This window comes from Eleginops maclovinus, chromosome 20 (genome assembly GCF_036324505.1).
Source record: "Eleginops maclovinus isolate JMC-PN-2008 ecotype Puerto Natales chromosome 20, JC_Emac_rtc_rv5, whole genome shotgun sequence".
Lineage (NCBI taxonomy): Eukaryota > Metazoa > Chordata > Actinopteri > Perciformes > Eleginopidae > Eleginops > Eleginops maclovinus.
This window is the reverse complement of record NC_086368.1, coordinates 18,278,096-18,295,799: the sequence shown is the minus strand read 5'-3', so window position 1 is coordinate 18,295,799 and position 17,704 is coordinate 18,278,096. Positions and strand designations below refer to the sequence as shown.

Genomic DNA, 17,704 nt, shown 5'->3' with positions numbered 1-17,704 from the left:
GAATATCAAAGCAGCTTTCATGCATTGTGTTTTGTTCAGGAAAAATGTCATTCTTTAGTACTGTTGCTAGTGATATTGATTAAATACGTAAGAATAACTTATTAAGAATCAATGTATGAATATAATGTAACCATTCTTTGGAGGTTTTGTGCAATTTTGGGATGAGAAGTTTAACAAGCTGTAACATCAGTGTTTGCAGCACACTCTTTTCTTTAGTACCCATTTAAAAAGAAAATATTTCAATCATTGTATTGACTGAAAGGCCGATGACTTTCTGAGGGCCTGAAAGTCTCTCAAAAGGTTGCAAAATGAAGAGAGTAAAGAAATATTGAGTTCACATATTCGTTAAGAGAACCAAACAAAAAAGATATGTGCTGTAGCTGAAGGACGGCCTTGAAAAGTGTTAAAAGGCTCAGTAACATTTTTAAAGAATTATAATCTTTTATCATGGAATGGGCACAGATAAAAAAAACCTACCAACCTGTTTAAAGTTTATTTTACTTTAGTACTTTACCCAAAGTAAAGTGTGTTTTAAATTTAAGTATGTAAGCCTGTGTTGACTCACCGTTTGATTGTTACTATATGAAAAGCAGAATGAGTTGGTTTATGTTTTTTGGAGTTGTTTATGGTTTTATAGCAATATAACTGTGGTGAAACTTGAACCAAACAAATGAGTCAGCAAATCAGTTGGAACTTAATCAGGCAGACTTTAAAGTGAAAAAATACTAAGTAAATACATTTAACACAAGCTAGTTGACATTATAGTATCTCAGCATTTGCAATTTAAAGTAAGTGCATCCAATCCTGCCAGTGAATACACTTAATTAAGTTAAAACCATTATTGGCTTAGATGGTGCTGTTAAATCCAGTACCGATAAAACCAGAAGGTCAGAACATTAGTTATATACCTGATCGATGCATGTAATTGCGAGACGCAGGCGGGATTTTAGAATGATTACAGTTAGTGAGACCATATCAGGATTAACTTGATGAATACATTATTGTTATTATCGGATTGTTTCAAATACAATGTATACCGAGAGATAGCAGGTGTATAACAGGTAGACCTACCTATGGGAAATAATAACGAGGCTATAAGGCGCGCAATATAGGCATCGTTGTTTTTCTCATCGCTTATTTCTATTATGAGCTACTTCTTGACTTCGATGAATTCGGTTTATCTGATTAACCAATCGAAAAACGATGCGCGTTGCGTGCGAGGTAAATCGGCCTCCTACTATTGGCTGAGGTGTTTTTTTCCAAAGGGGCGTATTTTTCAAGCCATCTTGACTGAATATTTAGCCCCATCCAAGGAACATTAATTTGGTATCTTCGGCATTTTGCTACCTTTAAGTTGGGAACAAGCACCATTTGGAAGGTTTAAATCATAACTATGAAACCGGGTCGAGTTTATGTGTTTGACCGAAGTCGCAGCGGAGAAGTGAAGTGCTGAAGATGACGCTGTCGCTCCTGAATTACCGGCTAGCTAAGCTAACGGCTAGCATGTCCGCCTTGGTTGTAGTCTGTCACTAGCTGACATTTGGCTAGGTGCAATTATTCTGTCTGGCACTCGCACTGCAGAGGACGAATTCGTAAGGTAAACCACTCTGATATTTTTGGCTTTTTCAGCGTTGCTTAGGAAACCTGCCGTGTCGTTAAACGACTTCTAGTGTGTCCTGTCCGATCGAGTAACGTTATCACATCAGCGAGAGAGACAGTCTTTTTGCAGGGGTCTGGAGTACAAAAGCTGCAGCCGAAACGTTGCATATTTGCAGTGACGTGAACTAATGTATACATGCAAGTAATTTGTGCATTCAGGCTCGGTGCATACAGTGCGCCTGCTTTCTGGTTGCTGTTGGCATGTATAATTGGGCTGCTAATCAACTTGCAATCCAAATGTTGTCTGTGCTGTTGTGCGCTTAAAATGGCTGACAGATGTTAGATACTCGGGTTGGTATTTAGCGCTCTTCAACCTAACTACGCACAGCAACAGGGGAAAAAAAATAGAGGATACTGGCATTTGATTGGGCTGAGGGAAATATGGGCGTGTTCCAGGCTCCAGATTGGACCAATGGAGAGACAGCTGAGATGCATACATGCAAGCAGTACAACTCACAGTAGTTGTGTTTGTGCAGTAAGAGTACTTGGGGTGACATACTGTGTTATAGCACCAGATTTGACCCCTTTTACCTATTCAATGTTGTGACGAGGATTGATAAAGAATCACAACAAAGCTTATAACAAACGAAAATATAAAAGCTCTCTACTGCACCAGTTAAGAAGTATAATTAATCAGGGTAAGACTTATCATACCAAACACACTAACATAATAATAAAATAAACAAGCTCCGAAGGCAGTTATTACATTTGTAACCATTTTATGTATTAATAAATGATTCATTTGTATTATATAATTTATCATTAATAATAGGCACAAACCTACTGTTGGTCATTTGGGATGGCTTAATATACTAAACTTCAGTAAATTAGTGGGGTATCGTTGGTGATATACTTAAAACTGTCTGGCATTACATAGTTATTTTAATTGTAATACAATGGTAATACTACTTAACATTTATATTTCACTCGTGGTGTGAATCTTAAGATTTATTTGACTTGTATAAACACAATGATAACACAACGGCAGCCACTGTTAATCTTTATTGATACTTACACAAAGTAGATGGTGTTTACGTGCATTGCCATTTTTTCTCTTTATCTGTCAGGGAGCTGGTGTGAACTCCCATGCGGAAGGTGAGAAGGTGGGAATGTGAGACAGTTGTAAGCGGACTCAACATGGGTAGGGGCCGTGGCAGAGGGAGAGGAAGGGGCAGGGGATCGTCTGGCCAGCTGCGGCCCCCCTCGCCCTATAGACTGCGGCTCTCTCCATCCAGGGAGACTTTGACGTACGCTCAGGCACAGAAAATAGTGGAAGTCGATCTTGAAGGAAGGCTTCATCGGATTAACATCACAGATCATCTGCCAGTTATTACCGAGGATGAGATGATGGCCCAGGACATTGCCGAGTGCAACAGCAACAAGGAGAACAGTGAACAAACGCAGAGCAAAACCAGATCATGCAGGAAACCTTCAAACTGTAAAAGCAGGAGGAGTGGTAAAAATACGTCACACCAGAACCAACGGTCCGGCTCCCAGCAACACTCAGGACCTACTAATTCCCTCCACCCACCATCCAACCATATCCCTCTGCCCGAGCCCATCTTTCGTGTGCTGAGTTCAGTAACCCCGTCAGAAGCAGCTCCTCTCCCAACAGCCTACTATCGTTACATAGAAAAGTCCATGGAGGAGCAGGACAGTGTGGCTGAGTACGACATGGACGAGGAGGACTTGGCCTGGCTGGAGATGGTTAATCAAAAGAGGGTGTGTGACGGGCATGCCTCCGTATCTGCAGACACTTTTGAGCTGCTGATCGACCGCCTGGAGAGGGAATCCATCCTGGAGTCCCGCAACCAGGCCCTGTCCCAGAGCGCCGTGGACGAGGATGCCTTCTGCTGCGTCTGCCTGGATGACGAATGTCTGAACAGCAATGTCATCCTGTTCTGTGACATCTGTAATCTGGCCGTCCACCAGGAGTGTTACGGTGTGCCCTACGTACCCGAGGGTCAGTGGCTGTGCCGCTGCTGCCTGCAGTCCCCCTCCCGTCCTGTAGACTGTGTGCTCTGTCCAAACCGAGGAGGTGCCTTCAAACAGACAAGTGATGGACGTTGGGCCCATGTTGTCTGCGCCATATGGATCCCGGAGGTTTGCTTTGCCAACACAGTGTTTCTGGAGCCTATTGAGGGGGTGAAGAACATCCCTACTGCTCGCTGGAAGCTCACCTGCTACCTGTGTAAGCAGAAAGGCAGAGGAGCGTCCATCCAGTGCCACAAAGCCAACTGTTACAGGGCCTTTCATGTCACCTGCGCCCAGAAGGCCGGCCTCTTTATGAAGATAGACCCAGTCCGGGAGACTGGGGTCAACGGTACCACCTTCTCTGTGAAGAAGACTGCTTTCTGTGAGCATCACTCTCCGGTGGGGTCTCGACGGGACGGGTCTGGGGACGAATCGGTTGAAGGGAGACTGGTGGGGGGAAGGGGAAACCGGGGTCAGAGGTCCTACACTCAAAGTCCCCCACCACCACCACCAAACAAGAAGGCTACCAAGGGCCAGAAGAAGAAGAATACGAAGGGTCGGTCGTCACGTCGCTCAACCGTGCCTGTGCTGCTCGTGCCTCAGATCCCCTCTCACAGGTGTGACATTTGCATACTGTTGACATTTACATACCCAGCATGCCTTATTTATTTACCGTTGTTTCCGTTGCATTACAAGATATATTAATATTATTTTACATTGGTAACACTCTTTGAGTTTTTGCTCCAGTAAATTAAAAAGTACTTTTTTTATTTATGAATTTATATTTAAATAACCTAGCCATATGACTGACGGTAGTGCCGCACAGTTTTAAATGTTGAACCGTTAAATCTCTACAGGCTGAACAAAATCTGCACAGGAGTCGAAGTCCAGAGGAAGAATCAGTTCATGCAAAGACTTCATAACTACTGGTTACTGAAACGACAGTCACGAAATGGGATGCCTTTAATACGCCGACTTCATTCCCATCTACAGGCCAACAAGACTGCAGAGCAGGTGAGGAGAGAGATAATGTATGTGTGTTAAAACATAATTAGAGCATGAAAAAAATACTCTGATAAAATGTAACTAATAACTATTGTATATTTTAGGGTTGCTTTGGATAAAAGCGTCAGCTAAATGTAATGTAACTCCACAGTACAATAAGTATCATTACATACAGGGGTAGTAATTCAATGTATTGCCATGCTGTAAGTAAGGATTTACTTTTCATTTACTTTTCGAATCCATCCTTGGAAAACACAGACAGGTATACAGGTCACACCACCGTATGGATTAAAAAATCTGTATAAAAAAAGGGAACTCCACTATATTTTCTTACAACCCTAAAGCTGATTGCACATTGATTTAGAAGTTTATACATAACTACATTAGCAATTTAAATGAATAGAACCCGCCCATTTTCATTAGCAGTCATTAGATTATCAGGCCTTCAGAGAACCAATGACGTCCTCTGAGAGTCAGTTGAGTCACTGGGAGCTGAGCGCTTCACACCATGTTTGTGTTCTCACACTGAAATTAAAACATAAGCCTGGACATCACACTTGCAATGGCTGATTTAAATACATGGCAGGCTTCCACACAACCCTTCGCAGCTCTCTCCTCTTTGCTGTGGACCTCTCACAGCTGTAGAGGAGTGTAATCATTTATGGATATTTATTTTTAATTGAATGCCAATTTTCTTATGATGCCAGGGTATGCCTTAAGCTGTTTTAAGGTCATGAAATGAAGGGCACATTTTTACAGCGATGCCTCCATGGTAACAAACTTGAACTTGTTAACATAAGAATATGAATGTATGCTCCTAAAAATAACATAAAATTAGGGTTTGTTTTTTTTCAAAAAAAACCTTTTTGCATGGACTTGGCCTTTTGCACATCAGACGTGATCATTATGATTTTCTTTGTTTCTGGAAACCTTGGGGACTCATTAAATAACTTTTTAAAAGGTGTCTGAAACCTTTCGGCACACTTAGGTCTCAGAGGAAGGGTTTCTCATCACTGCTCTCCGGTGCAAAGCTGGAAGAAAGATTGGTTGTGATGAATTTTAAAGATGAATAGAAAGTGTGATTGTGTTGTGTCTTTTGTGTTCAGAGGGAGCCTGATGAGAAGCTGTGTGCTGCAAGAGAGGAGCTACGATACTGGCAAAAGTTGAGGCAGGACCTGGAAAGAGCCAGGCTGCTGGTAGAACTCATCCGCAAGAGAGAGAGGCTAAAGAGAGAACAGGTGCGGTGAAGAGGAAGTGTGTACAAGATATAAATATCTGGGGGGGGGGGGGGGTTTATGCCCATCTGTATTGTCATTAATAAACACATCTATAAAAGCTGAAACAACTAATCAACCAGTCAGGTAGTTCCAATGTTAAAGACATTGATTAAGCAAAATATAGCCCTTCAAATGCTAATTTTTTTCCATCCATGATTAATAGTACAGTAACTTTTAAAAACCTTGCACTCTTTGAAGTATTTTGTTTTTGTCTGTTTTCCTAATTCTTAAATTCTATTAATCATCTAAGAGAAAACTAAAGGCGGATGAAACAATACAAAAATAGTCCTTGGATGCAGCATTAGTCCCTGCTCTATTCACCATTTGTTATGAATGTGACCCTGTGGAGTAACCTTGGTATACGCTCCTCTCTGCTGTGTGTTGCGTCATCACTCTTCAGATGAAAATTCAGCAGGCTGCTCTTGAGTTGAAGTTGACCCCTGCGCTGGTGCTTCTGCGATCCACCTTGGAACAACTGCAAGAGAAGGACACAGCTAAAATCTTCTCTCAGCCAGTCAATCTGTCAGAGGTTGGTGCAGTTTGAAACACATCTGCTTAAATACACGTCATATCAAGCAGGACATCTGTTTTGTCTTTGACCCGGCTAACAGTGTTATTTTCATGATCCTCCGAGGTCCCAGATTATCTGGAGTTTATTTCCCAACCCATGGACTTCGACACCATGGTTACCAAACTGGAGGGACATGCCTATTGCTCCATTGCCGACCTAGAGAAGGACTTTAACCTCATGATCTCTAACTGCCTCAAGTACAACTCCAAGGACACCATGTTTCACAAGACAGCCTTACAGCTCAAGGAGGTGGGTGGAGCGGTTCTCCGTCACGCCCACAGGCAGTCTCAGAGCATCGGCCTGGACCCCAGCACTGGCATGCATCTCCCAGAGTCTCCAAACAAACATGGCTTCTACAACTGCACGTGGGATGATGGTGAGTTGAATGCGGAACTTGCTATTTATTTGCAATAATCACCCTCATGCCTCATCTTCTCTATACTTTTCTTGGTCTTCTTGTCCTCCCTACAGTGGACTCTCTCTTGGACCCAGACAACAGACTGCACTTGACCACAGAGGAGCAGCTGAAGGCTTTGCTGGACAAACTGGACGTGGTTGCATCCATGCGCACCAGTGGGGGTCGAACCAAACGCATCAGACTGCTGCGCCGAGAGATCAACACTCTCAGACAGAAGATGAACCAGCAGCAGCAACACTCTCAGCCTGTTAACGGTAATGACAAGGAGGAGGAAGTGAAAGAGGAGGAAGAGGAGGTGGAGGAAGAAGAGAAAGAGAAGGAAAAGAAAAACAAGACAAATGTTAAAAATGGACCTTTGACAGCTGTGTCGAACTCTGCGTCAGGTAAACCGTGTTTTTTATTTGACCATTTTTTATGTCATTTATGCCTCTGTTAATGCCTTTTTTATGTATTCAATGAGCTGCGATTTAATGAGTCCAATGTGATGTCTTGTTTTGTCTGATAAACAGTCAAAAATATATATATATATTTAATTTACAATGATAGAAAACATTAAAATGCACTGTATCCTAATATTGCAGAATCTTCAACCAGAGAATGACTCCAGATTTGAGTTAATAAATTACTTTTAATAATTTGAACTGTGTTTATGGTCCTTATATAACATTTGAATTTGACGCAGATGACTCTCCGCCTGTGCTGGAACTCACCTGCCCAGTATCCTCACCTCTTCCTGGCGATGCTCCTCTGGAACCTCCTGTCCTGGGCATCGCACCTGGAGGGCGGCGGTCTCCTGGGCGCTCGTACAAGCGTCAGAGGTCATCCCGCAGCGGAAGCAAAAGCCAAGGTGAGGATGAGGCTGAAGTTGGTGAAACGCCGTCTTCACAAACGGAGGCTGTTCACGAGGTCACTCCGCTGGGAACACCCCCGACTCTGCCTTTGGTTGGAGTTGGTCGCCGTACGTCTGTTCTGTTCAAAAAAGCTAAAAATGGAGCGCGAATGGTCAAAAACAAGACCCCGCCACAACAGAACGGGAAAATATCTGAAGGGAAAACCAACGGGATTGACAGCACCCCGGTCAGCCCAAAATCCCCCGGGGTGACCAACATCACCACCTTACCTCCCACTCCCAACGCTTCCCCAACACCTCCCTCTCCCTCTTCACACCACCTGAGGTCCAGAGGCCTCAGCTCAGAAAGTGATGCTGATAAACTCCCTACCCCACCCAGAGAAGAAGGTAAGGACAAAATGAATTACTGAATTACAGCTAGGTATTTGAAGAAGTCCATATTTGTCACTAATTCATTTGGGTTTTGGCCAGGCCTGACAAATGGAAAGCACACCTCTGCGGATCATGATGATGAAGACCAAAAACTAAAGTGAGTACGGAGCACCACAGGCAGTGAACCCCATGCAAGAACCATTCAGACTTAATTTGTTTATCATGCTAATCCCTTGAATCTCACAAATGAGCACTAAAATTGGATATTTACAACTGGTTTAGTTTGGTGAATCCAACTTGAACACTCATATAAGCAAAACCTCCAAGGAAAAAGTTAGATGTTCAGCACAAAAAATTAAAACATGTTCTTGCATGAGGCCCTTTGTCTTTGACATTCTTAGCAATTTAGCTATGGTCTCCCCATACATTTGGCTTTAATCATACATTTCCGACTGTTGCCTTTTTTCTCCTCTTGGTTACAGCTGTAGCGTCTCCCCGCCCAAACGAAGTCGTGGTAAACCTGCCTTGGCAAAAGTTCCAAGCAGTGAAAACGGAGACATCTGTGGCTCTGGTGTGTATGATGCTAAGGCATGCATCTAAAAACTGTAATCATCTAAGTAGTGTAAAATGCCCTTGGTTTTTTGGTGTTTATTGGATGCATAATGGAAAGGCTTTCTATGAGCAATACAGTTTTTTAAAATTAAGATTAATATGTCCTGAATACAAATTAATTGGATCTATGGGAATATCCTGTTCACAGGACAGTCTACACTTCTGTGTTCAGATAGTGAGACGGAGCTCAGGCCCCTGGACTTAGTTTGGGCCAAATGCAGAGGATACCCATCATACCCAGCAATGGTGAGGATGTATTTATCTTGGAGTTGTGGTGGTCAGTCTCAGAGCTGACATAAAGAAAATAGCCTCGCTGCTTCCTATAGAAGGGCGTGATAATTCAGTTGACTTAAACTGACATCATTTATTGTTTCAGATCGTTGACCCAGACATGCCCCAGGAAGGGCTTCTTCACAACGGCATCCCCATTCCAGTGCCTCCCGTGGAGGTGCTCAAACTGGGCGAATGGAGAGAAACGGAAGAAGGGGAAAAGCTCTTCTTGGTGCTTTTCTTTGACACCAAAAGAACTTGGTAAGTTTTAAACAAGCCGTCTAAACCTCATACTGAATTCTAAATCAATCATCAGCAGTCTTGGTCATTTTGTGTCTTTCTTTTACAGGCAATGGCTACCTCGGAACAAGCTCCTGCAGATGGGTGTTGACGACACTGTGGATAAACTGCGATTAATGGAAGGCAAGAAACCCAGTGTTCGCAAATCCGTGCACACTGCATACGACCGGGCCATGGTGCATCTAAACCACGTCAGAGGAAATGTTAACTTCACTCCCTCCAATTTTATATAACGTTTAATTTTGAATATTTTATCATCTTAAAACAGGCTGTGTGGGTATGTGTATAGAAGCTTTATCAATGCTATTTAAAAAGGTGGGGAAGTTGGTTGTATTTGAAGGTTTTTCCTGCATAGAAGTGATTTATAAAATGGATAGAAAAAGTGCTTGAAGACATTTTCCTAGATGAATTTTGTTCATTTATTCCTGTAATTTTTGTAAAAGATTTTACACAACCACTATTGCTATGTGTTCATATAAAGTTTTTATTTTAGGCCAAAGTGAGTCAAGACTAAGCTGAAAGAAGTGTAAATATTAAATTGTCAAAGGGATCGTCTTGATTCAGAACATATTTAGATTGTATTTGCCATTGAAATGTCACTGTGTTTAATGGAGTGTGAAAGTCCCAATTAATGTTCACGTCATATCTGGACTGCAAGGTTGGCTTGGAAGATAAGTCCAATTTTTCCCATTGAAAACATTTCCTGTTTCTGAGTAATCTGCACTCGAATTACATAAACTCTTTTTAAGTGTAAACTCATTTAGGGAATTGCTCGATAGATACAAAAAGACAAATGTCAGGAACAATTCGGCTGCCAATTCTTCAACTTGTAGTCCAGCTATGATCTGTTGTCGCTGGGATTTAAGAGGTCTTTACTTATTTTTCCATATTGTGAAACTGTGTTATGATACTAGAATGTTGGGGTACCTGGTGCAGCTACTTGGTTAGTGAGATGTGAAGCCACTACAACAGTGAAGCTGGTTATTTTGTGCTTATAACAAAGTGTACTGCGATCACTCACTGGAGAACCTGCAATTTGTTTGCTAATCTGGCTGAAATGACTTGAAAAGCACAATCGGTCTGTTTAAAAAAAAGATAGGATTGGTGACTTCTGGAGCCATACACTGTATGTGGCATAACAGTGCGTGTGTGTGTGTGTGTGTGTGTGTGTGGGGGGGGGGGGGGGGGTGGTGTGAGTATATACATATATAAATACAACCTCAGTGTAGTACAGGTGCATGTGTATAGTTTTGTAAATATGTAAATGTATGTTTATATTGGCTTACATGAAGTAATTTAAGGAATGCAAAAATCCAATTTAGATTTTAATTTATAATTTGTGGCAGTCGAGAGTGTTATTTAAAGTAAAATATTGAAAAGATTTATGTATGATGCTAAGTAGCTCTTTGTAATAGTGAGGGTATTCACCAACATGTCAGAATATATTCTCTAGAAGTGAGGAGGCACAGCAGCGACCGCACCACTCAACAACTTCTTTTCTCCGGCGGCACAGGAGGTTTTTGATCTTGTCACATGAACTGTTCTGCAAGATCTATAATCTGCCTGAGACAATATTTTCTCACACAAGAATAAATGCTGTTTGAAACAACTTCCGGTGTATGTCGTCTGTTGACTTTTTCTCGTGTTGTCTGAGATAGTCCTCTGTAGGTCAAATTATCGTTGAAGAAAGACTAAGGATGAAAAGAGAAGTTAAAGTTTCAAAGTTAAATGGGCTTCATAGCGTGACGTCAGGGGCCTATGGCATCCACATTCCTAGGAACACTAGAAGTAGTCTGGGAGCTAAATATTATATTGTATTATTACATTATTATTAAATGATGCCACATTTCAAGTTATGATGGAGTTCAAGTTTGTATGCTGCTTGGACGCAAGCTTCTCCGTTTCCAGGGGTGGAATAAGTAATCAGATCTTGTATTTAAGTAAAACTATAAGTACCAGATTCTAGGAATACTCTGTTACAAATAAAAGTCCTGCATTCAAAATGTTACTCGAGCAAAAGGACAAAAGTATTAACATCAAAATATACTTAAAGTAACAAAAGTAAAAGTACTCATATGCAGATTGGTCTATTTCATAATAAAATATATGATATGTTTTGATTATAATTACTGATGCATTAAAGTGTTATCAAAGCTGGTAAAGGTGCAGCTAGTTTTAATGACTTTGTATACTGAAGGGTAGCTTGTGAATTTACTCCAGGTGTAACTAAGTCTTAGTTAAGTGTAGATTATATTTCACATTATCATCCAAATCTGCAACTATATAAAATATAAAATACATGTAGTGGAGTAAAAGTACACGATGAACCTCTGAATTGTAGTGGAGTAGAAGTAGAAAGTAGCATAAACTGGGAATAATCAAGTAAAGTACAAGTACCTCAGAATTGTACTGAAGTACTGTACTTTAGTAAATGTACTTTGTTACTTTACACCACTGTCTGTTTCATTCTTTTCACTCTCTCTCCATTCAACAACATTTCCCCAATTCATGAAAAATGCACAATAAAAAGATGAACTTGATTCTTAGCATTATTTATTAAATTGTTTCTAATTGTATTTAGGTATTGCGCAAATGTCGTTATCATAAATTTGTGCCGCCATAATCATTGTGAAATCTGATGTCCTGACGGCCTTAGTGTCACATTTTCAGAAAATATAACAGAAAAATCTGACATTACTTACTGCAATGCACATTTGTCAGTTTCTGCTAGATAATAAATTATGTTTGTTCAAAACATCTCTACTTAATCAGGACAAATATAGATTTGTGCAACCTGGGATTTATTTCATAATACTATAGGCATACTCTTAAGACTTGAATTGACAAGAAAAATCCTCAAAGGACACAAGGATGAGGCTACTGTTTATAAACCATCTTTACAAAACTGTCATCCAAAAGAGGAAGTTGCCTGAAGTCACTACATTAACTGTTGACTGATAATCACTGTGTGAGCTCAGTGGCGTCTTCTTAGCTTGACTGGATGACAATGAAAACACTAGCAATGACAATAATGATCTTGTCAAGTAACAGGCTGAATCTCCTACTTGTTTTCTGCACAAAATGTACCATGAATGCAACCTGATCATCTTAATTTGAATAAAAACGATTACTAGGATATAAAGTTACATCACTGGGATGTGCAAATCAACAGAGAGCAATTTGCCTGTTCACAACCCAGCCTGAATGACACATGGAGGCCCATCCCTGTTCTGGAAGCCAGCTGTGGTTTGTCCACTTTATGCTGAGCCAAAAAACACAACACGCATCCATGCCTTGCATATCCTGTTTGGTCACATTGGGTGCTTTTGTTCCAACAAATAAATATATATTTCGGAGCTAGGTTGCAAAAGGTAGTTTAAGTTATTTACTTCCTCATCTTTATTTACTGCTATTAAAAGTTATAGCTTATGAATAGCCTGTCATCTGTGTGATACATTCACTGTCCGCGAGGGAATTTCCTGTCTTAATACAGTAATAAAACAATATAAAAACATTTAAATATCATTGCAATTATTTTCTACCACAGTTCAATTTAAAACATACTAATGCTGTTTTGCCCTGACTGTTTCTGATCAAAAGCAATGACATGCTTTCTTGTTCAGGTAAAGAAATACTACGATATTGAAAGAGTTCATTCCTTCTTAAATATTGTAAAACGTTTGTAGTGTTTGATTCCAGTAGTCGATGTTTGTCTAGTCCAACATGTTTCAAAAGAAGGTTGAAAAATATCTTGGAACCAGTGCACAAAATATTGTTGAATGAGGCGGGGCGCTGAGAGAGAGACGCCTATAGAAGAGATAAGAAGCCGTTATCTGTGGAGTCCTGCTGGTCAGATTTACCACCTCGAGAGCTCTTGCTGGGGTTTGGGGTGGTTGAATACTTTGGGGGGTTTCTGATGAAGAGACGGTCTTCCTCCTTCTTAATCCACCTCAAAAGCTTGGTGATAGCAGTGATAGCACAGGCCTTTGTCACCAGAGGACTGAAGCAGGTGTACAGCTCAAACTTACTGGTGACCTATGGCAGAGAAGAAAACATACAAATGAAGTCAGTCTGCATGATTATGAGAATACTTTGAAATGTTTTACTTTCTTGTCGATAAATGAGAAAATAGATACTATTGAATCTGTTCTTTAAATGTAAAGTTACAGCCAGCAGATCATTAAGCATGGCACAAGTACAATTGACCACAAATCAGCAACTTTTAAGCTTGCTAATTATTAATAGGTTTTATATGAAAATAAATACTAACCTGCTGCTTCTCATAATACAAATCAATACAATACACATACAGAACAAAACATAATGCACATTTCGCACAAATAAATATAATGCATCCCAAATGTATATTAGTGACAGTGCCCAGCTGAGAAATAGTACAACACATAACCTCCAATGAAACCACAACAACTAGTTGTTCCCCCTTATTTCCAGTCTTTACGCTAAACTAATCTAATAGGCTCCTGGCTCCATCTTCATATTGAACATACACATAAGAGTGAGACAAACAAACATATATATGAAGATGTTTACTTTAAAAATACTTGAAATACATCTACAGTACACACCCTCATATCAACCTTAGTGAATATTCGCTAAGACAGTATTTACAAGATGAATATGGCTACAGTGATACGCAGTGCTACATACCCAGGCTAGCAGGGTCTCCCTCTCAGCGACGTGGTAGATGAGCTTGAGGGGTCGGGAGCTGCTGTGGATGCGGCTGTGCATATACCGATAGAGGTCCAGCAGTCTCATTTTCTCCTCTTCACTGCTGTACGGTGCCTCCATCTCTGGGCTACAGTCAGCAACACATTGCAGAATAAAGGTTACAGACAAAAAAAATCATTCAAAGTATAAAGAATTGTCTAAAAAACAGCCCTTTAGTTCTTAGTAGCATTATTCAGAATAGTGATGACTACATAAAAGTATTACTATTATTTAAGATGTAGAGTCATGATTCTTTTGTATGATGGACCTAATGATTACATTAATCATTGAATTGGCAGGATAAGTAGAACAGTAGATTTTCTCGCAATTAGCTTTTCCTATATTGTCAAAAAGACACTTTCATTTGTCCAGTCTAACCCCCACTAAGCTGTATTTTTGCTTAAAAAAAGAAGAAACATTTAGGAAACAAAAATAGATGGCACCAGTTTAGGGTTGTTTATGTCCCATCAGTAGTTGCATAGATAATAATAGTTACACAAACCTGGTGAATTGAGTGAGCTGGCGGTAGTTGTCTGGCACATCGAAGGGCTTGTACATGAAGTGTCTGAGGTCTGAGACACCCACCTGGCTGACGCTGTACGACTGGACTTTGGCAATGAGGCTCAGAGAGTTCTGCGCCATCATGGCCTCCTCTATCTTCCTCTTGCACTCAGCTACAGCGTAAAAAGCCTCCTTGTCTGTCGAGAGCAGCAGCAAGCAAACAGTGCATTCTGGAGGGTCCAGATAAGAAATGTATGCATAAAAGTAACAGTCAGGATTAAACAGGGGGAGGCAGATGGGAGTCCAGATTTCCCCAGCCTGAAAGGCAGAGGAGGCTCCGATGAGGTTGAGGAGGAGGTGGACGTCAGCAGGCTCCAACCTGGAGTCCTCGATGACTGTCTTTTCTTGGACGATTGTTAGCAGCTGGTTGTTGGCGATGAGGATGGAGAAAACCAAATTTGGGGTGATCGCTTTCTGCAGGATCTGGCTGAGAGCGTCCCTGAGAGAGGAGGCTATGGGTAAGCAGTGTACAGCTGCCAGCAGGAAGCTAGGGTCAGAGTCCACCAGGTTGAGAAGACCGTCTAGAATCTTCTCTGAGCCCGCCAGAAGTCTCCTCAGGTCGTAGTTTTTCTTGTGTTCGAAAATGCGGGATATGCTGGCTTGGGTTAACATGCTGATGATCTGATAGTACACATAGAGGAGCTCTCCACGCAGCTGCTGCTCGGTCTGACGACTGCTGGAAACACACACCAGCACGAGGGGCCCTTTCTGTAAAAACACCACAGTGTGCCCATCTGATGGATGAGAAAAAAGGCAGGTCAAAACTGATAAATTCTGCAAAAAAATATGATAGTTGTGTATGGAGGGTTGTATAATTTCATGGAACAGTTTTGGTATAATAATAGGAAGTGTGTTTTTATATTCCACTATCCACACTCACTCTCTCACTCTCACCTTCACTCTCACTTTCACTCTCACTCACACACACAATTTGATGTTGTTTTAACTGCTTGCAAATTCATATTGCAAACGTGTAGGTGTCTTTTTAAAATGAATTGTGCCCCTATTAATTAAAGATTTGCACACTTCAATATGTGTGTAAATAGGAGTATACACTTCCAAAATAAATTGTTGTGCTACTTACAAAGTGAATGTGAAATAGTTATTTAAATGTATCAACATATCCTTGTTCATTTCATGATTCTTTTTCTTTTGGTAATCATTTTTTGTTCACTTCGGCAAGCTACAGGTCACTGCGGCCACATTAACGGATGGCTTTTTGGTACCCACTTCCTCTGAAAAATGCCTACACTTGCTTTCATACACACAAATAGAAAAAAAAGCATTTATAATAATGTTACAAAAGTTATGCAGAGAAAAAATAACACTAATGCTCTCACCTGAATAGATTGAGCGGATGATATTATCACCACTTTGTACAAAGGAAACAAGCGCCATCATGACTCCCATTGTAGATGACAGAGCCTCTTCACTGCCATAACGGGAATATATGGGTTTGCCTGCTTCACTCAGAACAAAAACATGCTTTCTGTGCTGCCTCCAGCTGTCAGCGGTCACGTCCTCATCACGATGAGACATAAAAGCAGGAGGTTCCTGTGTTTCTGCCTCCAATAAGGGAGAAGACCTTCCCTTCACGCCTATTCCTTGCTCCTCCAGCTTGGCCTTGGCCAGCATTGTGACGACAAACTCCCCAGAGTCGCTCCGGTCGTTGTCGGTGGCAGCATCCTCATTTTCTATGTCCAACTGCTGGGTGGACACGTTGTTCTGACACCCAGAGCTTTCTGTCTCTTCAGTCTCTAGCTTTGTTACCTGGTGAGGATGGGGATCTCCATCCAGACTCTCCTCCTCTGCTGTAATGTCTGACAGTGAATCTTCAGGCTCCTCTTTAACAGTACTCCTGTAGTTTCTCTCCACCGGATCAGGAAACATGTGATTCCCCAAGAGGGAGAGAGAAGTAGCCAAAGTGTCAGCTAAAATACAAATAAAAACAATGAGTTTATGTAATGAATGATAAAGATATGCCAGCTTAAAATGTGAACAGATTAAAGTGATAGAAAACAATCCTACCAGGTGGATTGCTCTCACAGGGCGGATCACAAATCTTCACTCCCTCCGTCTCTCCAACTTGGTGATTGTCTCTCTCCATGATACCATCCCAGTCACTGGAGATTCAAAAGAAATAACATAATAAATATCAACAAACAATTCAAAATGAACAGTTGTATAACTTGTGTAACGATGGTTGTAGCTAAACCATGCATGCACATCTCAACCTCTTATGAATAGGAGCAGTCATACTGAAGCAGTGGTCAGGTCACATGATAACAGAAAAAATGGTTACAACTCCAAGATACCAAACAGACTGGCATTATACACTGATTTAATCTTCTAGCAGCCTGGCTAATGTTACACTGCAGACACACCGCAGTCGGTTAAGAGGACGAGGAGAGTAATTGTTGTGTGACCGCCAGAACTAGAGAACAAACGTTTATTTAATAGTAGCATAACTTCCTAAGACCTTACTTCGTGTACTAACTCCTTCCCAATCAAGAAAACCTACCTTTTCATTCTGACAAATATTTGACTGTTTATTCCAATGCAACTAATTAAATGCTCCTGTCTGCAGTAACATGGCTAACACTGCCTGCTAGCAAGCGACACTCACAGATCAATTTCATGGCCTCGGTTTAACAGTGAGCATGCAAGTAATCGTGGCCAGCGAAATCAGACAGATAAAGGCAAGGAATAATACTTACGATTTTGAGCCGTCCAAACGTTGAGTTTAATATCTAATTCGCTACATCAACTTTCATCAACAGCCCGGCTCCAAACAAGCTGTCAGGAATGAGAAGCAGAAAACAAATGTTCCTCTTACGACAGCAGACATCCGGAACCTCTGATGACAAGCTAATCTGACCAATCAGGCTGCTCTGCGGCGACGCTTAGCCCCGCCCCCTCATGGTACGTTCCGTTTGCACTGCGTATGAAAGCAACGTACGTTGTAGCCTTTATACAGTCTATGGTTGTAGCTGGGTGAGCGTAATATTTAAACTTTATACTTTTAAAGTTTAAAACAGGGATCCCATCTTACCATTTCAGCATTAAGCACATTGTCCATCAGCGCTCCCTACGAGTCTGTGATCAGC

General features: G+C 41.2%; 2 protein-coding genes across 3 annotated transcripts; one reads left to right on the top strand and one right to left on the bottom strand.

Annotated features, from left to right (window-relative positions):
- The first annotated feature begins 1,275 nt into the window (after nt 1-1,275).
- Nucleotides 1,276-10,917, top strand: brpf3a (bromodomain and PHD finger containing, 3a). 2 transcript variants are annotated; one of them, XM_063909958.1, is made up of 13 exons: nt 1,276-1,597; nt 2,727-4,250; nt 4,491-4,647; nt 5,745-5,876; nt 6,316-6,444; nt 6,550-6,862; nt 6,958-7,287; nt 7,587-8,141; nt 8,226-8,283; nt 8,609-8,697; nt 8,911-8,984; nt 9,115-9,269; nt 9,358-10,917. In XM_063909958.1, exons 2-13 carry the CDS (start codon nt 2,746-2,748, stop codon nt 9,539-9,541), a joined length of 3,681 nt encoding a protein of 1,226 aa, XP_063766028.1. In that variant the 5' UTR covers nt 1,276-1,597; nt 2,727-2,745; the 3' UTR covers nt 9,542-10,917. The 2 variants fall into 2 exon arrangements, with proteins under 2 accessions (XP_063766028.1, XP_063766027.1); XM_063909957.1 differs by having other exon boundaries at nt 8,887-8,984.
- Nucleotides 10,918-11,844: 927 nt separating this feature from the next.
- On the bottom strand, nt 11,845-17,535 carry mon1bb (MON1 secretory trafficking family member Bb). Its single transcript, XM_063910426.1, has 6 exons — nt 17,315-17,535; nt 16,626-16,720; nt 15,938-16,528; nt 14,539-15,331; nt 13,977-14,124; nt 11,845-13,343 (listed from the first exon to the last, which is right to left on the bottom strand). The coding sequence occupies exons 2-6, from the start codon at nt 16,702-16,704 to the stop codon at nt 13,116-13,118; spliced, it is 1,839 nt and encodes a 612-aa protein (XP_063766496.1). The 5' UTR covers nt 16,705-16,720; nt 17,315-17,535; the 3' UTR covers nt 11,845-13,115.
- Nucleotides 17,536-17,704: the final 169 nt, after the last annotated feature.